General features: G+C 43.0%; 1 protein-coding gene across 1 annotated transcript in view; it reads left to right on the top strand.

The window, feature by feature from the left end:
- The window catches only part of PCDH15 (protocadherin related 15), a 129,784-nt gene that overhangs the window by 94,336 nt on the left and 12,149 nt on the right, over positions 1-23,299 (top strand). Inside the window, exons 25-31 of the mRNA XM_026043910.1 lie at positions 643-770; positions 7,472-7,687; positions 10,277-10,365; positions 13,435-13,611; positions 16,579-16,797; positions 18,600-18,608; positions 19,067-19,177. Coding sequence (XP_025899695.1) covers positions 643-770; positions 7,472-7,687; positions 10,277-10,365; positions 13,435-13,611; positions 16,579-16,797; positions 18,600-18,608; positions 19,067-19,177 — 949 coding nt within the window. The remainder of the gene's footprint in view (positions 1-642; positions 771-7,471; positions 7,688-10,276; positions 10,366-13,434; positions 13,612-16,578; positions 16,798-18,599; positions 18,609-19,066; positions 19,178-23,299) is intronic.

The following is a 23,299-nucleotide window of genomic DNA, read 5'->3' as shown; positions in this document are numbered from 1 at the left end:
AATTCTAGCTGCTTTTCCTATGTATAAAAGTAATTTTCTTCTATAATTTTTCAGATTGTTTCGCTTACCCGCAGAGATTAGTGCAAATAATTGATTATTCTTCTGACAAAATGCCTTTTCCCCTTCTTTTCTTTCTCCTTTTTTTGTTTCTTCTGCTGATATGTTTTAAATGCACCATGTTTTGAACTTTTTTTCTTATCTTCAAACTGTGATATTTTAAAGTTTTTTCCCCATTATTATTAGGAGACCCTCATGGRCTTCCCTTGAGCAGGACCACCAGGTAGACAGGATGTTCCCAGTGACTCTGGCAAGTCCAAGAAATAGTCAGGGCTCCTATTTGGCTTTAGGATGTGCTGAACCTCGAAGACGTGTGAAACAAAAGCTCGCAGGTCCTAGCAAGCTGAGTTTGTGCTCGAGGAGGGCTTAGTAATGAGCTCAGTTAACACCATGAATTAATTTTTACCKCAACATTAAATCAAGGTTCAATCAATAAGCATATATTGAAAAAAAATACCCAGAATCTCTTGGTTGATGTCAAGCTCATATTTTCCTCAGCGGCTGTTGCCATGATTTTGAAGATACTTGTTTTTATGGTGTTACAAATACCCTTACTTTAAGTGGAACATTATTTCTCTGTTTCAGGTAATACAGCCAAGGTGTTCATTGAGGTGCAGGATGAGAATGACCACGCCCCTGTCTTTACCAAAAAACTCTACATTGGAGGAGTATCGGAAGATGCGAAAATGTTTTCTTCTGTGCTTAAAGTTAAGGTGAGCCTGAAGTTTTTGGAAATGGCCTTCAGTAGCCTTGGAAATACCTTTGCTGGGGCATCATTTCACGGGAGCGCAGCRTGGCATTGACATCTTTAATTTACATTTGGTTTCTTTTTTGTGAACCTTCAATTCGTTGGCTGTTTTTCCTCGACAGCAGCCTCTCTGTGCTTTGCATAGCAAATGACAGTTTTTGCTTCAGGGAAGCAATTTCAGGTCTCTGTGCAAGCTGTCGTAATTTGTGACTGAAGTGAGCTGCCTATTATTTTTAAAGAAAGGAAAAAAATGAATTCAATGTAAAATAATATATACATATAGTTAGCATCATATGTAGGCATGGAATCGGCATCAGAGAAAATAAGAGTTGCAATAAAAGCTGTCAGGCTAGATAGTCCTTCCTAAAATAAGGCAAGAGACATTAGAAAGATGGGCAATAAGCTCACATTGGCTACTGTATGGAAACTACTATAGCTCATGTTTGCTTAGCTTGTGAGCAAATCCAGCATATTTTGCCTTTTATTTAATTTGTTTCTGCTCTGTTTATTATTTATCTCTCTATTATTTTTATCTGTAAATGGCATATTCTGCCTGAAAACCTGAAAGTCAAAGACTGCTCTCAGTAGGAGCTTCATAGTGGATGATTTGTACAGTCAGGTCCCAGCAAAGGCATTTATCATGATGTCCATGCTGTAGCACTGGCTGTCAAGGTTTGGTTCTCCAAGTGGGAAGGGATGCTTGAGAGATTGAGTGGGAGAGGGGATAAATCCAAGTCTTCAAGAGGAGGGCGTTCTAAAAGAGTAAAGAAGACAAATCCTATTGACTTCAAAGGAAATAAGGACAAAATAGCACTTTTATCACAGAAAAGTTACAGATCTATCTACTTTGATATGAGAAGAAGACAACTCATGTTAAGTGTGATATAYTTCTCAAGACTTGTGCATCCTCAGCTGGGTAACTTTCACATACTATAAAGACAGAATGGAGAAAAAGACCGTGGAAGGAAATCTTAAAGTGACCAGTCTTGAAAATGAAGAAATTTCATGTTTGGTGAACTCCTGGATTGAGTTTCTTGAGTAAAAATTACAACTTAGGACCAAGTTCTTCTTTTTTCAAAGCAACCAACTTGTCCAAGTATTGAAAGCAGCAGCAAGGAGGTGAACCATTTGGCACTCTGCTATTTAATTATGTTCATAGAGTAGTCAAAAGGTAAAGAACTTCCTGAAGAAAAAGATTTTAGATATAACTTAAGCTGTGAGCAATGTTGCTTTTATCACAAAAAAAAATCTATGTTGATCCGATGATATTTGATCTGCCTTGAAAAAGGGAACCATCCAGCTTTGTTTTCTGAGAGCTGCTGCCGAACTCCGTAAGTTTTCCTTTAATCTCTGTAAAAGCAATGGCTTTTCATCATGTTGGCTCTCTGTACTTATTTGCCTGTTGTGTTTTGTACAAAGTAGTAATTTCCTCAAGGGGCAACGGATGGCGAGTTCAGCGTCCATGCGTTATGAAATAGCAAAGCCGCCACGTTCCTCTGGGAAGTCATCTGCAGCGGGGATGTTGGATGCTTTGCCAAGCACTGGGTTCACCTCACGAGGACGAACAACCAACTGGTCATGGTGTAAGAGGCGCTTCGATGAGGGTGATGATGGAGGCTTACATTTTCCCTGGCGTAGAGCTGAACCTCGGCTCCAAAATGCTCTACATTAGGAAGTTATAAAATCTAAATGTGGATATCTAAGTATTAATAAGTAAATGATGAGATATTTACACAACATAAAGAAGGGAGAAGCCGTAAATCACTGGAGACACAATGAAAAATGTGAACACGGTCCATGACCTTGTGGCCTGGAAAGTCAGTCAGAATGAGTGAAATTGGTTGCACTGTCACTGGAAAGGATTTGGGGAGCCAACTGAGTCCCAGGAACACAGAGTGCCAAGCGTGTGGGAAAAGTGGGAAGGGAATGATTGAGAGAGCAGCAAAGTGAAGTTGGAAAGCGGAGGAGGCCTTCTGCAAAGGAGCCAGACTCTGGGAATATCTTGATTTCTTACATACACTTACTGGAAGAAAACACATTTTTTGATCAATTCTTCTGTAAACAATCCCACATGATATTCTTTCCTTCTTCCTTCTCTTGTCTGTTGTCTTACTGGCCTTTGCAGAATGCATTATGTTTATTTTTCTCCATCAGCCTGCTCTTTTCCCCCAAAGTCTCTCAAAGACGCTCAAGGAATGAAGGAGATCTCTAGAGTCCAGTGAYTGGATGCAAGACCACAGGGTCTAAGCAAAAGAGGTTTTTAAGTCTCTTTCTGGGAATTTCTGAAGGAGAATTTGTGCTGGACTGCAGCACTGCTAAGGAATCCTAAAAAATAATATTTCCGTACTAACAGTGTAGTCCTAGTTTCCTGAAGAATACATGGGATTGGAGCAAAGACAGAGGAATGGGGAGAGAAAATATATTATCKTTAGGGAAATGACTAGAGGAAATTCTCTTTTCACTCCAGTGGTGATGTTAGCCCTTTCATTTTAAATATTTGCTTTTCCAGTATAAACCTCGCTACTGTTGTTGAAGTGCATTTAAGTGATAAAATAATAGAGGTCAGAGTTCTAAAAAAGCAGTTGAGGTGCTTTTTCCCCGTGCTCTGGATGTTTCCTTACCTTCCGAGGTATATTTGCACTGAAAATGTTTGCAGAAAAGGAAGGCAGCCCCAGAATGAATCCTGTGAATCCAGGTCCCTCACAGTCACTCACTGAATTTGATAAAACTGGGTTGACTATGAAGGCAGCTGAGGTTGATGGCAATAGAAACAGCAGTGTCTGTAATGCAGTTATATATCCTAAAGGAAACCTGATTGTAGCGGTTGATCAAATTTTCCCTTTGGACCTTTTCTTATATGTTTTGTGCCTCATCCTGATGGGCTTCCTAATGAAACCGTTTCCTTTCTTAGTCTTTGAACCTCTTAATAGTTGCTGACAAAATAAAGCAGCCCTTTTATGCTACAGCTTCTTTTCCCCAGTGGCGCTTAGAAAAACACATATTACTCTTTACTTAAGCATAAGCCTCGTCAGGAATTTATCAGAGTTATTGCACAATATACTGATACACTGCAATTTATAAAACCAGACTGTAAAATTGCTGGGTATGGATATGTAAAACATATGTCCAGGAAGAATTCTGGGATTATTATTCTGCCCAGGCACCTATATCTGCAGTAAGCCTGCAGTTATCTTCCCCTCATGTCAGTAACCTCTGGATTTTTTTTTTTGGCATTCCAGTTTTATTCCTTGGGATGATAAACAAACAGTGGAGCAACAGATTGGGAAGAAGCAGCAATGAGACTGGTGTCCAGGAGCACTTTTTTCCTGCAAAGCACAAGATTTCTCTTTGCTATTCCTGCTCTTGCACATGCACAGGAGGACTTGCCTCCTTGCACAGTGGAGCTGCTTTGCCAGTTGCTGTTTTCTGTTCGTTAAAAGATGATTTATGGATCACAGGGAATAATCTTTAGGGGGAAATCACTCGTGGGTAGAGGTAAACACCCACTTTAAAGCATACTCGTGACAGCGGCGTTCCGTCGAACRTGCACATCTGCTGTAACATCTGGCCTCTGTCAGGAAGCTGCTCACCCCGCTAAGAGGAGTATTRCGAAATTTCAAGCACACAGGTAGTATCTTTCCAAGAACTTATCTGTAGATGGTATCTTGGCTCACTGAACTTTTTGCTGGAAAAGGCAGGGCTTTTTGCACAGATCTTTGTTGGTTGTGTCTCAGAGAGAAGCTGCATAGAGTATTGTTTGGAATAAGGTAGCATAGGTGCCAGGTGGCCACCCAGCACTTAATCTCTGACCTGGAGCCACTTGAAGGCAAGGCCRTGGGGCAACAACTCTCAATAGGATTCAGAAAATTTCCTGGGGGGCTGACGGGTCTGATGGTGGCTTGTTTGGGAGGAGCATGAAAAACATCACACAAGACATATCTGCTCTTGAATTTCGCTCATGCTAAACCATGACTACTGCTGCATTTAGCTTGTGCTGATTTTGATGAAACCTGGTTATGTGAGCGAAGTTCAAACTAGCTGTTTAAATTTAAACCCAATGGTTAATTGTAAATATTTCCCATATAAAACAGGCACGGGCATCTTTGATTTTCTCTTTTCTTCCTAACTCAGTGACATGAGAACAGATGGGTAATTCGGCTCTTTCCAAGCAGTTGTTGGTGCCTAAAAGGAGGGAATTGCAGATGGCTGCAGATTGTTTGCTGTTGAAGACACATCTGCCYTGTGTTTTTTCCATCTCTAGAACCTCATGGCAATTCGGCTTTATTTTTGCAACAGGCCTCCCCCAAAATCTCTGTCTAGGTGTCTTCTAGTGTCCTGTGCTCCACAGAGACCTCAACATCAGCCTTGACCTCCTTCAAGACTCTGGTTCTGCAAAGCTCTTTGACTCTGAGATATGTTGCCTGGATTTGGCCCAGTACCTCTTAAAATCATAAATATTTATCAGTGCTCAATCATAAGAGGATTTAGGAGACAGCCGCCTGTGTATTTCTTGCACGCAACAAAAGCAAGATAAACTGCAGCAAGATGAAGTATCAGTGAAGATGAAGATGAAGTAGAACTCTTTCTCATCTTTGACATACATAACCCAGGTTTTGAGATGTCGTCTATCTCTTCCTAATGAAATGTCAAAATTATTTACCTTCAGTGCAAATGGCAGGAATAGCAAACACCCATAGCCCCAGGCTGAAGGAGGTTGATGCCTTGTGTCAGCAGCTCGCAGGCTGTTTCTGGTGACCCAGCCGATGCAAATGTGGCCACGTAGTGTTGGATGTCAGTGCAAGCAGTAACCAAAAATGGGAGAGGGGAGCCCAGCAAAGTTAAAATATGTAGAATTGGTCCCTGATAAATTGCCCATGTTTTGCTTTTGCTGCCTCTCTTTGCCCACATGGGTGCAGATGGTTTTTGACATAAGAAGGGCCTGAATTCTAGCTCTGCAGAGGGCATTCCTCTCTCTGGAGGACCAGTGAACTTCTGAAAATTAACTTATAATCCCATTTCACTGAAATTTCATTCATTAAGTTCAGCTGTGAGGCATGTCCTGTGATTCCTGCTAAGCAATTAGAGTAGCGCTGTGACATTTGTTTCAAAAAGGCTGAAGTTATTTCATGTCTTGTGTTGTATGCGTGTTCCTCCTTGCTCTTCCAATTTGGGCAGTTCAGGTCTGCAGTGTCACCCTAAATTGGAACTATTTGGGGGCAGGGTGGGCGGGAAAGGGCCGGAGAGCACGTCCTTTGGAGCACAAACCACCAAATTGGACATTTCTGTTGTCATTAAGACCAGTTGTTACTAAAAATCGTATCTTTCTGGCAAGGTGGTCTTTTCTGGCATGGAAAAAAAAAACCCATCAGGCTTACGGCCTGACTGAACCAATCCAATAACTACCCCTTAGCAAATCCTATATCATCAGGGCTGAAAACCAAATAGGCTTTCTGTTTTTTATTTCTGTTTTTTCTAGCTCTCCTTTTTTCAATAAATTAAGGATGTAAAGCTTCCTGGGCAGTCCTTGCCAAAATTGACCCCAATAGTATCAAGCAAAGCCATTCCAAAACTTCTTCAAGCTTCTTCATTCCAAGCTTCTTCAAGCTGCAGTTTACCTGTCTTCATGGATATTTTATTTCTCTTGTCACTCAGAGCTTAAATGTTTCATTAAGGATAGGTAATTGCATTACTCCTCTTAGCTGGCATTTTAAGATCTCTTGTATCTTCAGTGGAAGCAACTGGAGTGAAATATTCGATATTTCTGTGCGAATATTGAGGAACAAAATTTGGGAATAAGTGCCTCACTGCCTTTTCCCAGGAATCATCTGAAAATGGAGATAAAAGAGGAGTTAGTTAAAACTTCCAGCCTCTATGTCTTGTTCTGACATCAAGAAGGCAATTATTGGTGATTAAGAGCCACCCCTAGCAAAGGGCCTTGCACATGTGATGCTACCCACCTCAGCAACTCGTGATGTTGCCACAAGATCAGACATTTCTTGTTTGAAATCCAGGATGAATTATGAATTCTATACAAGGACCTGAACCTTTTTGATGATGTTTCTTCTCCCTCTTCTCCTCCCCCACCCCGTAACATGAGCTGAAGCCACAGCCTAAAGATGGCCCTTGAATAACTTGATCAAAGCCCACTTAATGGATAAYGCAAGTAGGTGCCCCATGGAATGGGCAACGCTCTAGGTGGTAACTGATGTGAGAGTGCAGGGACATGTGTCCTGTGTCCATCCACCAGATCTGTGATACTGCTGTAAATTAAACCTCTTCAATCACTGAGCACAGGGAATGGCTATAAAGGGAGGGAAGATGCTCTTGTTGAGGATTTGAACYATTTTTATCCATTTAATTAGCTACGGGCCTGTAAACTGCATTTGTATTTTCCCGTTTTTCTCCCCTCCACATCTTTTTGGAGCAGTTTAATGCTAACAGCAGAGAAAGAAATTKCTGGGAAGCAAAACCTGCGTGCAGCAAAGTTAAGTCAAATGAACCATTTTAACTAATTGCRGTATCTGCTTTCCAGGATGGGTTGTTCCAGACCCCAGGTGGAAGAGCTTCACTGGACCAATGTGCACCCATATCTAAAGGACAAGGTTAATGATTCTTGCCATGCATGTTGACTCAGTTTGCTTGTGCTTGTTTTCTCTTCCCTATTAGGCTGATGATAAAGACACTGGGAATTACAGTGCTATGCAATACAGACTCATCATTCCTCCAATCAAGGACGGTAAAGAAGGTTTTGTGATAGAAGCTTATACAGGGCTAATAAAAACTGCTATGCTGTTCAAAAATATGAGAAGATCCTATTTCAAGTTTCAGGTCATTGCAACCGACAATTATGGGAAAGGACTGAGCAGCAAAGCGGATGTGCTTGTAAGTATGAACTGAGGCTTTATGCTTTTGGAGTAATTCTGAGGGATATTTGGACACTGAATAAAGTTTCCTTCCAAGGAGACATGTAGAACAGCCATAAACCATGAGTGTTTGATCTTTTGGAAGACCTGAAAAATAACATTCATCTTTGGGGAGACAGATTCGACCTGATCTGAGTTGCCACTCTAGATGCGACGTTCAGTATTTTCTTCACTCAATAAAGTGTCACTAATGGTTCAAATCAGGTTCTTTTTTTTTTTTTTTTTTTTTTTTTTGCATTAAACGTTGCATAAATTATGGCCTGGCTGTTCTTGACCAGCTGGCAGCAAAAGCATGTGCTCTTCTTGTGTGACATGAGTACAAAGCAGATCACGTCTGCAACCCATTTCAGCTTTACTCAGTCTGCTTTTGAACTCTCATATCAAAAAGTGAAGTGGGGTTAGCCTTGGGGTTAGCAGCAAGCATCAATAACTGGAACTGAAAACTGACTACCTTGGGCTCTGCTCCTTGTCTGCATTCTTCCTCATGGATCTACTCTGGTTCTACAGTTTTTAGGGGTTTACGAGCAGCTGATCTGGGAGGTCAGAATTCAGGCTTAGGGAAAGCCAGTGCTGCAGTGGTTTGCACCTGACACAGGAGAAACAAGGAGGAAACCTGTGATTGAGATGGTAATTCATGTTCTCAGAGAAGAMGGTTTCCATATATGACACCAACATGAGCTCCATTTTTGTTCTGAGAACAGAACATGGACTTCCAAGGTCATATAGCTTGATGGACTGAATTAATATTAGCGTGATATTATAGTGATGGAGCACCTTATCGTATTCATGTGAATTCTCAATGATAAACATAATAGTTGCTATGTTGAGTTATGCAGGAATTCAGCAAGTCAATGTTATCCATGATGCTTGACCTCCCCAAGCCTTAGGCCATTCTCCTGCCATTTATGCTGTRGTATAGTAATAAAAGGTAGACAGAAGTTGTCAGCATTAAAATTAGAGTGTGCAAGCATGTCTCATTAATTTTCAGAGGCATACGGAGGTTGTCTTAATGACTCATAGGCACTGACAATTTGYTGAGCAAGGCCTGAAACTCCAGAGTAGCTGCAGATGCGATGGTGCCATCCCAATGGGAGGGCTTGGGTTAGCRTTGAGCGCGCATGGAAGATCACCTCTTTCCCAAAAAATGGGAAGCACTAATTTTAGTAACGGAAAAGGGAAAGAAAACATTGCAGACATGCGCACGAGCAAGTTGATGTTCCTATGGAAACCACTCCTGGTCTCTTAATTTTGCTCCCTTATGCAGTACTCAATAAATAAGAGCACAGCGAATTGCTTGAGTTGTTCAGTGCAGTTAATTCTATTAAGCTGGTCATTGCTCTCAAGATCCTCGTAATGAGCATGATCTAAAATGTATTTCCAGTTCCTTGCCGTTCTGCTTCTCCTGCCTGTGTGCGCAGATCAGCACAGCTGGTGACATTTCAAAAACATTGGCGTAATTTGGAATAGAATTAAGCTTCAGAAACTTCAGAAAGAGTGTTTGCTGTGCACGGATGTTACAGCCCATTGGCTCGAGTGCTTACTGGGCTCCAGCTTCTCCTTTGAAAATCAAGGGGTGTTTTTTTGGCCTTTTGGGGTTTCTTGTTTGTTTTTGTTTTTTTTGAATTGAGTACTTTTTAAATTTTAATGGGCTTAACCTTACTCACTTTTTCCAAATTTGGGTGCTCTGGGCATAMTGGTTGATCCAACGCCTATATGAACGTACCCGAGAAAAGTTTTGTTTTCCCCTTCAAACTGGATTGCTACCGGGTGCTTTTCTCCCTGAAGAGGATGCTAGGAGCTCACAAGGAGAAAAAATGAAGAAAGAAAAAATAAATAACGCAGGGAAAAAAGTTCACAGCAAGAGCAATTTCAAAGAGCATTTTCTTGGGGTGAGGCTAAAAAGAGGAGACTAAAGATGTGAAGCTGAGTTTGCCAACTCCTATTTAATTTGATGCGATCTTCGGTGCATGTGGCAACTGGGAATGGGAGAAATCACTTGGCTTTTTTCTCTGTAAAATGCTAAACCGGGACRCTCGCTCAGAGGTTGAGCCCTTGTGTGCCGGGATCTCTGGATTTCACCTGCTGCCACTAATTTTGAACCCTACAAGTGTTGGGAACATTAAAGGGGCCCCTTTATGGCCAATATTTTAAAAGAAAAGATCTCAAACCCCAAAACACGTGGTTTTATGTGCTGTAGAGGAGAGGAAGCTCATAAGCAGAATTGCAGACTCAAGTTGTACTGACCATTTCCTTTAAAATTGCTAATTAATACATATATTTTTAAAATTTGCTGACRAATTATCATTACATTAATCTAGTATTTGCATTAGCACAAATGGCATGTTTCCAAGGCTAGATAATTTTTTTTTCCCTTGCAAAAATAAACCACTAATGAGCAATGAACTCTGTTAACCAGTAGTAAAAATGTAATTTGGATGTCGCCCTGCAATTACAGGTCTCGTTAAATCCACTCCTCCTCAGGGTCGCTCCAGGGCAGGGGGACGCTCTGCCCTGAAGCACCTGTTGAACTTTGCTCTTCTGTTTCTAGGTCTCGGTGGTCAACCAGTTGGACATGCAGGTCATCGTCTCTAATGTGCCCCCCACCCTCGTGGAGCAAAACAAAGATCAACTGATTGGGTAATAAATTTATTTACTCTACCACTCRGGAAACGTGCTGCTCCGGGTTTGGATTCAGCAAGGACATGCTGCAACCTGGGATTATTTTTCATTCTTTTGTGAGAAAGAGCAAGAAAATATTTTTATGGAAGGCAAAACTAGGTGGCCCCAGGACTTTTGCAATTAAAGTGAGGTGTTTTATCTTACTATAATCCAGCTAAAATGCTTTTATTACGGTGTGTTTTGATGTTTTCACATGCCCCACCACCARTTTCTGCCAAGTGGAGTTAGGTTTTCGTTCCAAGTTTCTTTTTGGAAGGCAAGGGTAGATTGTGGTACTTTGTGTGGCAAATTAGGCAATATATTTCATTACCCTCTTCAGATTCTTTGCATTTAAAAGTCTGTGTGCCCATAATTGTCCCTAGAAAGTGGCCCCAACCTTTAAGAAATGTCAAAGTCTGATGGTGCACCTGGGAAAGGCCTGCTCGGGAGCCTGGGTTCTCTGTTTGATTAACAGTCCAAATAAAGACAAGAGCCTCTAGAAGAAAAGCTTGGAGATGCCTCCATCTGCTTTGCTTTGGCAGTGGGGTTTTTTGAAAGGGAATATGGGTGCCCTGAGCTGACCTGTCTGATGGTGCCATGATGCTCTCAAGGTGCTTGATCAGCGCCTTGATCTTCCTCCAGCTCTGTTAATTCTGCCAGGGCAGAAAAAATGGCAGCAAGTCTTGGTGGAGAATGAAGGTTTCCTACAGAAAGCTGCTCTTGGTGAAGGCCCCCCAGCCCCATATTGGGTCTGTGTTCTTGAGATGTGGCCCTTTTGGCAGGTGAGCTGCTGAGGTGGGTGAGGATGAGGCATTAACCTGTGCTCGGGCACAGAGCTCTGGAGCTGCTGGGGACCAGTATCATCCGCTTGCTTTGAGAGGTTATAAATGGGCATTTTCCACATGGTCATACACATAGATCACATGTACACACCAGTAGTGATTCCCTTTTCCCATATTTTGACTTTGTTAAAGATGTTTGCCCTTAATGGAAGTTGTTCCCTTGCTTTTCAAGGCAGAGTTAATGGAAGTGGTTCGTGTGATAGCAGCTTCCACGTTCATTTGGCATCCGCAGGCTTTAGGCCTTGAGCCAGGGCCTGCAAACAAACAGAGCAACCCTGTGTGTTTTTATGGGAATGAAATAACTAGGTATTAAGGAGCTTTTGTTGCATCTTGGAAAAATCCATATRGAATCAGACAAAAATGAGAGTATTTACTTTGCTTAAAAAATAAAATCAAACTTGAAGAATCTGGATTGAGGTATCCCAGCAAAACTCCACACTCTGTCCTCTACATTGCTGCTAAATAAGCTTGCATTTTCCAATAACTGGAATTTAAACTTCTCATTATTATTGCAAAATTGCTTTAGGGAGCTGCAGTTTTCAATGGAGGAGCCCCAAGTTGCACAGGGTACCAGGTCTTCAAAGCTTGAGGTATACATAGTTATTTCCACATCCTGAAAGAAGCAGCAGCTTATTTTCTCTTAAACTATTCTTATGTGCTCCRGAAACTTTGGAAACGCGTTGGAGAACTCCCGAAACACCTCACTCGTGTGGATATCCATACTGGTTCCCTCCAAGCACTTCCAAGGATGGAAAATAAATTCCCTTCTGCATTGGCAGGGTGTTTTTACAGCCACGTTATCCCCTCGGTGACAGTGAAAATGCTCCCGTCCTTCATTTCCCTTGGCATCACTGCTTGGGATTTGGAAAGCGGCAGCAACGGGGATGCCCTGGGAGGAAGCTCTGTTCATTATGTCACCTCTGCAACCCTTAGCAGAGTCAAAGCAGTGGGTACAGCTCCTAACCCACTGAGACAGCAGGTCAGCCTCCCACTACCCGGCACTGGGAAAGTGGGAGGTTGCAATCAGTTGCACTGATTGCATTAAAAAAACAGCAGGTGAATTTTAAGTCAACTTAACAGTAGCTACCTGTTACTTTTCAGTGCACTTTTTAAAATTACATTTCATTTCCAGCCTGCTATAAATTTCTTCATCCCGTGTATACAGTTTGTATGTGTTGGGTGAAATATTAAGGCCRTTCCACCTTCCTTCATTACATTCATTGCAAAGCTAATGAATGTAACCAGGGGCTTGCTGCATTTCTCATAGACACACACTAGTCTGTTGTTTATTCTTAGGTTTTCATGATATTTCAGCCAAAAATCTGGTCCACAGCAGTGACTTCCAGCAGCTGCCATGCCCTGGATCTCTGAGCAAGCACTGCCTTGCTGTGGAAATCACACGGTGGTGGAGGTTGATATCTACTRGTGGTGGGTGGTTGATATCAGATATCTACTGAGCTTTGTGTTTTCCTTCTGGTTCTATCTGTTCTTGCCTGCGTTTGGCCCCCCGTCCATCGCTGCGGCCACCCCAGCTGCAATCTCGATGAGAAGAGCAGTTCTCCCTGGTGCTCACAGGTTTTTAAGCCCATAGGGTCGAGCTGCAAGACTTCTGATGCCTCTAAAATCCTTCTGCTTGTATAACTTGTGCAATTTATTTTTTCCCCCCTGGAGTAATTCTCTTGGCTCAATATTCCAACTTCCTTAGCACTGTAAATCTTGCCCTTTCCTTTGGAGTAGCAGGTGTTCTGGCACCTGCTAGGTTGTGTTTTATTGGAAGTCCAGATGAAATATCCCACGGAATAGGGTTGAAGTTKTTGTTTCCATACAGGGGAATTTATTAGGCACTCCCTGGGTAAAGCTGGACCTGAAGCGTTCCAAAGTCATATAACTTATGTAAGGGGATGACAGCTTTTAATCGTAAAATATAGTTGATATTTCCCATGAGCCATTTAAAACTCAACTGATGTCATAAATACAAAGAATTAGACACGAGGACACCATTTCTGATGACCTCCCCTGACATTGCCGAGCTTTCCCCARGAGCTGAGCACTTAGGAAGTTATATTAGACTGGAGATTTCATCAAAAGGGCTCTGAAGGTTACCTCCTAAAACTGGTTTTGTCTATTAGCATCTAGTGCCAACCCTTGTCAGTCTTGATTAGTAGAAATAAATCACCTTAGCTTWGTGGCTCCGTCTCTTTCCTAGGATTTTGGAACGCTACGTCCAAGACCAGATTCCTGGTGCCACAGTAGTAGTGGAATCGATTGGAGCGCGGAGGTTCGGGGACGGATACTCGGARGAGGATTACACCAAGTCTGACCTGATGGTCTACGCCATTGACCCTCAAACCAACAGAGCTATAATGAGGAATGAGCTTTTTAAGTAAGTACCTGATCTGTTGCTCTTGAATCAGCTTGTGGTAAAGGCCACAGTTCTGCTGCCAAGCAGGAGCTTTTGCAGACGTAGGCATGCACTGCTCACATCTCCAAAACAGCTTCGCTGTCTCGCCTCACCACTCCAACATTACAGTGAAAAATGTGAGGTTTGGAGGCAAGCCTTGCACTGCAAAGGCAGACCCCTAATTCTGCAGCTGTGTCTAGCTGCTGAAGTTGGGTGGCCCTTGCCTTGGGTGCTCCAGGCTTGGACCTTCAGGCTTGCTATGGTTTTTGTTCGAGGCTTAAGCCTTGTGCCTTTTCTGTTGAAAACCAAAGGAAAGAAAAAGAGGGAAGGCCAAGTAGAGCCTAGCTGTCATCCTGAAGCACAGGCATTGGGCATGACCAGGGTGCACATCTACATCAGCAGTGCTCACAGGTTCCATAGGCCAGACGTAACCTCAGTAGGCTAAGGAGACAAATAACGCATAGGGACATCCCAGCAGCTGTTAAGACATGAGAAACAGCAGTGGGTAGACYACTAGGAACAGCAGTGGGTGGACCACTTAGACTCACAGTGTGGCACTGTTCAGTCTTCTTGGTGCTCTTCCAAACTAGCAGTCAGTTTAGTCATCGCATGTGGAGAGCAGGTTGTGAGACAAATTTAGGATCTCAACCCATTTGGCTGTCAATGCAGCACCACAATTGTAGAATGGTGCTATCAGAAATGGTATTTCTGATTTTCAGTGCCTTGCATACAGGTATCCAAACAGGAAAACTGCTCATCAAACCCTTCTGTTGTGGCTCACCTTTGTGGTTGCTCTGTCTTGGTGAAAGCTGGAGCAGCCTGTTCAGTGACAGCAAGAAGCAGCACAGCAGCCAACAGTCAAATAAGCAAATGGCTGTGAGCCATCCTGGTGGGCTGTGACAGGAAAAGGGCTTCTTCCCCAGAGCTCTGAATTTAGTACGGATGAGTTATAGTGGAGTCAAGCTCTGCATATATTGAGTTTTCAGGCTGGAAAAGATCACCATTGTTAGGCTGCCCTGGTCTAATAAAGACCATGGGAATTCCCAGAAATAATTTGGCATCTGCAKGAGCTTTCTGTCTGTGTAGAAAATGCAGGCCAAGACAAGGAAGCCGTAAATAATACTGAATTGTTCAGCTCTGCTTTCCTGGGCTTTTTTTTTAATGTGCCGTGAGCCTGTGCCGGCATGTTCAAGGTCGGAAGGATGTTCCCGGGTGCCCTGTGCAGCTTCAGCCAACTGAAGCAGGGCCACGAGGATGGCTGAAAATCCTGGCACCCTTTTACCCCTTGCACTGGAAATCCCGCTTCACAAATCTATTCCCAATAGGAAATAGAAAAACAAAGCAGTATATATCTTTTTAAGGATGCTTGTAAAATGCATGCCAAAAAAAAAAAGCAAAGATAGTTTGAAAGGTGATTTTTCTTTTTTTTTCTTTCTTTCTCAAGTGTAAGGAGAAGGTTATTCCTTTTCCAGATTAGAAAATGTATGGGACAACGTGAGCTTAGAAGCAACCTCATTAGGATGCTTCTTGTGCTTTCATGCTCAGCTTCCTTCCTTTTTCTTTTCTCCCCTTTGCGTCTTCAAAAGCTTTTAAATATTTAAATCAGCAAAATCCTGGGGAATGTTCCCCAGGCTTGGGGGTAGAGGTTAGCAAGTGTCAGCTTGAAAGGGGAGAAAGGCAGAGAGTTTTGTAGCTCGAAATCTGAAATTTTGCACTGGCGAGCGGGTGACCCTTGAGAGGTTTAGCTCAGCTCTGGTGCTTACCCAGAACTTTAAGAAAAAAGATCTTTCTTCTGTGACCTTTTTTTTTGTTTGTTTGATCATTTTCACTGGAATTTTGATCCTTGGAGATTAAAATGATCTTGGGAGAGGTTGCCACTGTCCCTCTCCCTCCTAAAAGGAAACCCCATGAAAACCAAGCACTGTTCTGTCTCTTACCATTTTTGAAGCTCCTAATTCACCTCTGGATAGCCATGGGCAGAAACTGGATACCATTCTGGTGGATCCAGAACGTCAGATTGTGTCCTTCAATAGTTTATTAGGCAATGCWAGGAAATGCAGAGCGAAGCACAGTCAGGGGTTCATGCTTTTCCTTAGGACATTTAAGACCATTCATGTGACATCTTTATTAACCAGGGATCTGTCTGGTTACGCCAACAGATGTATCTGAATAACAACTATGCTTACTTAGTCCTTCCTTCTTCCCCAAACTCTTTAAAAAGTTAAGAAATTGGGGGCATTTAGATAATAATACAGACTAAGAAGATCAGCTTTTTAAAATCATCTTTTGTTTGAAGGAGAGTTTGGTTTGTTAAAGGATAAATAGTTGCATCCAGAAAATTTCTCTTGCTATATTAAGTGAAAAGGAGCGTTTACTTAAAAAAGAAAATGCTTCTGCAGTCTTTTGCCCAATGTGTCATGCCTCTTCATGGAGAAAATGTGCATGCTTGAGTTATGAACCTGTTAAAAAAGGGTTTCTCAAGAAATGCCAGCAGAATTTTAACAGAGAACCTGTTAAAATCTTGTTGAGATGTAACGCTGTCAGGGCTCTCTAATGGCACCTCAGAGGACATCCCACATGYAGCAGTGACATCTAGTGAGCACCGAAAGGATTGGAGCTTCATTTTCGCCTTAGGTTTTGCCAGCCCTTGGTGTGAAGATCTTAAAGTTGTGAAAAGGGGGGTTTACTCATTTAACCCAGAAAATGGTGGGTTTTTGGGASGAATTCAAAGCCTTGATTGTGCATGTTAATAGAGCATTGCAGAAGAGGAAGTATCCGTGAGGGCTGTGCTCTAGCAGAACCTCTAGAGGTTGCCAGCACTGACAGCAGAACAGGGTTTCTGGTTACCTTATACCTGAGGCCTTAGGTCAGCTCCAGGTCTCTCCTGCTGACGCATCCCGCGGGTCAGCTGGRCCCCAGCTCCAATCCCTGCCTTCTGCCACCATGCAGGTTCCTGGACGGCAAGCTGCTGGACATCAACAAAGAGTTCCAGCCGTACCTCGGCCAGGGCGGGCGCATCCTGGAGATCCGCACGCCCGACGTGGTGGCCAACGTCAAGAAGCAGGCGCAGGCCGTGGGCTACACGGAAGGTGCTCTGCTTGCCCTGGCCGTCATCATCATCCTGTGCTGTATGCCAGCTATCTTGATAGTTATGGTCAGCTACAGACAGTGAGTACTGCTGCCTCCTTACCGCGATAGCCACGTGGCTGTGGAGAGGCCCCTTTGGGAAGGGCTCTTGTATTGCGGCCTTCACACAGGGGAATGTTTCTAGTGCCCTTCTCCTTGTGGCAGGGGATCAGCCTTGGTAGGGGATGTTCCCTGTGAAGACAAAAATGCCCTTTTTGGCATTTTCCAGCTTTTCCAGCTCAGGGTTATGTGCTGCGACACAAGGCGTTGTAAGTGCAGGTGAAGCCTGCAGTAGAGGAACTCAGTTCCTCTCAATTCCCCCTCAGTTCCTCCTCAGTTCCTTCATAGAGGAACCCAAAATTCCATGGGAAGCAAAAGGACTGAACTTGTTTTCTTGTCTACCCTGAAATACTCGCAGTTTTACTTTTTTCCCCTCTTTTTGTACCCTTTTTAATTCCAAGCATTCTGTAAAGAACTGATTTTTAGCCATTTTAGATCTATCTAATTCAGGCTGCACAGATCAAGCAGAATGAAGCCACTTGTTATTTCCATTCGTCTTCCAGAACCTTGAGAGTCTTAAATAATGGTGCTAATCCACAATTCACAAATCATAACTAAGGCTCAGGAATTAAAAGTCTCCAGGCCCTTCTTCACCTCTCTTGGTGTGTGATTAGGTCAAAAGACATCCCCGATGCCTTCTCAGAGTTTTCAGGAATCTGCCTAGCCTTGTTTCATCAAAAATCACATTTTTTATTGTCCAGAAATATTCATTAGGATTGGATTTATAGCAGCACACTGCGGAGAAATGTGTTTTTTGGAAAACAAAGGTAACAGCGGAAAGGAGCTGAGGAAGCAAGAGGAATTTCAGCGCTGATGAACACCAAAAGCTATTGGGAGACCAATGGAAAATCGGTCCAGTTTGGCATTCTGGTCTCATGGCAGGAGCTTTGGTGTTTTCCCTGGTGACAACCTTGACAAACTTGAGTTGGCCCCTGCACATAGAGGCTATAGCCAAATAAACGCAACCATCACCCCTGCTCAAGTTTTCTTCACTCTTAAAACTTATGTGCTGCRGGTAGCGTTTTCTCAATGCTTTCCAGATCACCAATCAAGTTAAGATCCAGTGAGTGAATTTTGGCTGCTGACTTTTTGTAAAATTGGTAGTTAAATTAAAGGATTTCTCTTTGCAAGATGAGATCAGCACTGTCAGGGTGCAGCTCGGAGCCTGCCTTGATGGCTTRTGAACAAGTCGGAGAAGTTTGTTAGTCTTTTCCACTAAGCAGCTGCTTTGCAATACACCATCCAGGCCATCACCAGAAGCCAAATGCAAATAATATATTATTTATTAATCGCTGAAAACGAGTGCCTTCTAAATAGGAGCCAGTAATAATTCACTTTTGCCRCGAAAGATGTTTTCTGTGTGTTGTCCAAGTGTGTTAAAAGAAGAAAATGGTTATAAAAATGTGTCCCTAATATTCAACCTGTTTTAGTTTCTAGGTGTAATCCTATTTTYCTATTTAATTATATCATATTGGGGTGCCAGGGGGGAAAGGGGGTTTTCTGAAAGCCAAAAGCAGTTTTTCTTTGCTGTCACTTACATTGATGGTGTCTGCAAATTTGGTTCCAGAGTCTCACAAGCAGCACCCAAATGCCGTTCAGGCCTGGAAATTAGGGCTCTTTAAGCAGGCCATTAATCCTGTGTTTTTACGTGTGCGATAATTAAGCAGCCTCTAGTTTATTCCTACTGTTAGATTCAGTGCTCAGGAGAGTTGCTGCAATTGGGATGCATTTAACCTTCCTTTTTATCTTTTTTTTTTTTTTTTCCTTTTCGCATGGCAAAACAGATTCAAAGAGTAAGTATCGACTTCCAGCTTTGCTTCTTGCCTAAGATTACTACTTTTTAAGAAGAAAGGCTGTTTGAAATGCCATAAGCAATGACTTCCTGTGCTCCAGCTTGTTCCTGTCATCTTGCACAGCTCAGTTTTTAAGTCCGTTTTGCATCTGCTTTGTGTTTCCTTACTGTGGGCTAACCCACAAGAAGGATCTCAGGACGTGGCTTGTATCCTGTAGAGGGGTTAAAAAAAGAAGTATTTTAGTATTTTAGCATGCATGGTCTTCCCCAGGCCACCAAGGGCACATCCGAGCATGAATGGGGCAAGAATCAGGAACTGATGGCGGGTAGAGGGTGCATAGGAGGTGGCATGTCGAAATTGCACAAAAAACGGAAAGCCACATGTGAAATCGAATCCTGCGCCTGGGCTTAAGTCTGGTGACAGGCCGTTCCTAACCTGTGTTCGCCTTCTTCCCGCAGGCGCCAGGCCGAGTGCGCTAAGACGGCTCGTATCCAGATGGCCTTGCCAGCGGGCAAGCCGGCCAGCGCCGCTGCCAACAACCTCTATGAGGAGCTGGGCGACAGCACCATGTAAGTAGCGCCCACGACCATCCAGGCAGCTCTCACTCCRGCCCATCCTCGTGGCAGGAGGTTTCACCAGCTGCTTGAGCTTCTTCGCTCCAGCTTGAGCCTGGTTGCAGCAAAAGCCAAGGGGAGGGAGCAGGAGATCTCCTGCTCCCATGGGTTCCTCGTAGCGCCCAGGCTAATCTTCAGCAGGTTTTAAGGTGGCCCGAGAACAGGGCATGAGCAGGATGTGGTGGTTACGCTCTGGCTGCATGTCTTCTCCAGAGCAAGAGCTTCCACCAGGATGAGCTGTTCCCAACCTCCCATTTGCTGGAATACAAAGTGCTCTATGGAATAAATTAGAGATTTCATTTTGTTTTAAATTCGGAACCATTTGAATACTGAAATGAAACATGAAAGAACTATTAAACCAGAAAAAAAAAGAAACAGCACCGGTAGGTCAGTGAACGCATCTTTTACCTATTACAGGCTCATATATTGCAGAGCTGCCTTTACCTCTTAATGTGTCTGGAAGTTGGAAGCTTACAGGCTCCGACAACAATTTAACTCTCAGTATGAAAATATTGCAGGAGAATGGGCAATTAATTTATAGCATTCTGTATTTTGAGGTTTTTTTTTTTTTTTTTTTTTTTTTGCTTATAAGCATGCCACGCTGGTTCATCTTGTTTTCAAGTTTCAACACTAAGCAGCACAGAGGAGCATAGTATTTAAAAGATATTTGGAAGTGGAGGACGGGAGAGATTTCTTGATGGCTTTGAGTTTTGCCCAACTTGGGCTCAGTCATGATTTATGGGGCTCAGACATGATTTATGGGGCTCAGGGAGCTGAAGCTTTGCAGATTGAGTTGGCAGAGCATTAAGGGGCCTGGCACAGTACATCCCACTGCTCTCTCAGCCTGATCTGAAAGCAGACTCTGTGTTGCAATGAGTCACCTCACATTCCCCTACACAGGGGARCTCCAGGGTCATGGCTGAAGCAGAAGCTTCCAACACCTTGTTTTCCTCCAGTGCCTTTGGGTGGGAAGGGAGGAAAAGGGCATGTTTCCCAGGATTTGGTCTTAATGATCTTGAAGGTCTTTTCCAACCATAATGACTCTGTGAATGTAGAGCAGTATTTGGGATGTGAGCACTTCTGCTTAGGGGCCATGTGGGATCATGTGGATACACTCGCAGATAAAGCGAAATATGTGGCTGGGGAAAGTCTCCGTTTGTTTGAAGATGGCAGAAATTGCAACCAAAGTTAATGAATGGCTTCTAGTTTTATTAGAAATTATATAAAGCAGATTACCAGTGGGAAGGGGACATCCCATTGGATGAACAACTGTATGCTCACCCTTAGTGAGTGTCTTCTGCTAAACCCAGAACAAGCCTCATTGGGCTGGGTTGGAATCTGCAAAGAAAACTGTGGTTGATACAGCAAGCTATAGGTTCGTATTTACATTATTTGCAATGTTGGCTTTGAAAGAATGAGTGCTGCGAGCTGTGACCGTTTTGACAGCAAATAAAATTTTCACCCACAGAAAAAGATGCCACACCTGGAATACACTCTCCTGAACAGCATTGCATTTGGCTGTTTCCCATTCCCTATCAAATATGTATCAAGAAAAACCCTTTAAATGAATATCCCCTAGGGCTTTAATGAAAAATGACAGGCTTTAGTAAGAATACCTTTGAATTATCAAACTTCTAGCAACTGTTTGATTTGTAAGGTGCTGGTATCCTGGTGGCATTGGTCTTTGGGGAGTCACTTCTTTAACATGGTGAATTTTAGCAGACTGTTGCCTCTCTTGAGTTGCCTGAAGACAGCTGGCCTTCATTTGCGGTTCTGCCTTGGCACTTGTTTGCTTTATTTGGTGTTTACAGCAGGTGAAATGGAAAACTTTGTTTTTAAATCTTCTTTGTCTCATCATTTCCGTTCCTCTCTGTCTTTGGATACATAGGCATCAGTAAGTAAGCTCATTTCATTGTCTCGATGTTCATAGCTGCTAGAAACACCAGCTGATTTTCCTTCCTCCCTCCATTCCTCCCTCCCTTTCCATCAAATGTGGCCATCCAAAACTCATCTTTTTTGTCTCCATCGATCCTGTAGAGGAAAGACATTTACTGTGGAGTCGTGATATCCATACACTACTTTTCCCAGGGGCAGGACGGAGAGATGCCGGATGACGGCTGAACTTGAGTCGTATTATTTCTAAGGGCATGTTGAGATCTGCTTTCCGTTCCTAGAACTAGGAACTTGCACCTGGATATGGGCAAAGTGCTCCGTGTCTGATCTTTCTGATCCCTCACCAGGCACATGGTCTTTCAGTTTGCAAGTTATGGAGCGATTATTTCTCCTTGGTTAAAACATCTCTATGTAAACAGAGCAAAACACACATATTTCAGGAGAACTTCATTCCTCACATGAAATGAGGAAATAATTAGCTTCATTTATTTGTGTTTACAAGCCAAGCTTTGAAATAATCCGTTCCGGTAGCACAAAGGTTATGTCGTCTTGCATGAACCTTCTACTGGAGGGTTTCCTTCAAGTTCAGCATCATTCATTTCTCTCACCCCTAGGTATGAACCCCTTTCCAGCCTGAGGAGGCTTGGCCAAGCTCCAGGGATGCTGCTCTAGGATAAAGAGTTCCTCTTKAGTATCTAAATATGTAAACATCTTCTGCACTCATGCTAGGAAGCATTTAACCCTCTGCAGGTTAAGCTTTCTATGATTTACATCGTAGTAATAGTATATATTTAGTAATAGTTTTTGGGATACAACCCAAAAGGAAAAAAGGAAGGAAAATCTGAGTTCTAGACTTGCCATTTTTTCCCGTAATCCTTCAGTTAATGCCCATCCACTTTATTTTTTTTCCATATTTAGAAGGGTAAGAGTGAATTTTGGCAACACAAACACCCAGAGTTTGTAACTCAGATGGTCGCGAAAACCCTGGACTCCTCTAAGTTGGGAAAATAGGTTTAGTGGCATTTTGATGTTGTTGGGATTGTGTGTGCAGGTATCATTCCTGCCATCCTGAGCTTTAACCACAGTTGCTTGACTGCAGAAAATAGAGGGAAAGGTTTTAACTGCAGCACTCAGAGTGCGGCCCGCAAGTGGTATGTGCAGACAGTGAAGAGTTTTAAACAAATAGTGAGAAATCAGTAATGCAAAACACTCTACCATCATGTCTCCTTATGCTGTCATGTTTCTCCCATAGTCTGGAAATAGGTTTTGAGTCAGCCTCGTTGCAAATAAAAAGGGAGAAGAAGGGTCTTATTTTTCAGGTGTCTCCGGGCTTGGCCAGCATCTTAAACTTGTCCCAGGTGAAGATGATTATTTTATTTGCAGCTCCAGATGAGGGTTATTTAGAGTAAGCRTTAGGGACACATTGCCATCAGGCAGTTTTGGGGGGTGTTGGCTTTAAAACAGTGCTTATTATCACTACTTCGTGGTATTAGAAGTAATATTTTGGCGTGAATATGAATATCATATGTGAAAACCCAGTGCCTTGCTTGGCAGTGCTCTGAAAAGGGGTCTTAGTAGAAGGCCCAGGCGCGTTGGGGTCTCTTGGGACTGGGATTTTCAGGCTTGACGTCTGCTAGGGGAGCGATTCTGATTTAAGGAGTGATCTGGAGCTCTTAAAAGGCAACACAGGGCACGCTTGGAGGTTGTGTGGCTATTGTGAGACCCGGGAAGCTCCTTGAGTTAAAAATAATCGTATGTCTGCTGTGTTGGCTGCCCGGTGCCGCTGCTGATGGGAGGCGGGATGGAGAAGCCGTTTCATTTGGGCACGTTAGCTCAGAGAAAACACGTTGCGCCAGCTGTGGCACTGGAAAGACACAGGAGTCGCTGCGACTTTTGGAATTTAAGGGTTTTGTTTATTTGTTTGTTTGTTTGTTTGTTTTAAATCGGGGCAATTTTAGAGCTTTCACAGTACCTGAAGCCCTATTCTGACTCCTCCTCCTGTCCTTCTGCTCTACAGAAGATAGGAAAGTAAATGTCTTGCCCAGTAGTCCAGTAGCCGTGGCCTTCCTGTTGGCTAGTCCTAGCTTGCTGAAAGTGCTGCTGTGATGCTGATCCATACCATGAGCTCTTCTTTTTTTTATTTTTATTTTTATTTTTATTTTCTCATTTTTTTTAAAAAAAACA

The sequence above is a fragment of the Nothoprocta perdicaria genome, unplaced genomic scaffold (assembly GCF_003342845.1).
Source record: "Nothoprocta perdicaria isolate Ctin4 unplaced genomic scaffold, notPer1 scaffold_340, whole genome shotgun sequence".
NCBI classification, from domain to species: domain Eukaryota; kingdom Metazoa; phylum Chordata; class Aves; order Tinamiformes; family Tinamidae; genus Nothoprocta; species Nothoprocta perdicaria.
This window is presented reverse-complemented; position numbering and strand designations above follow the sequence as displayed.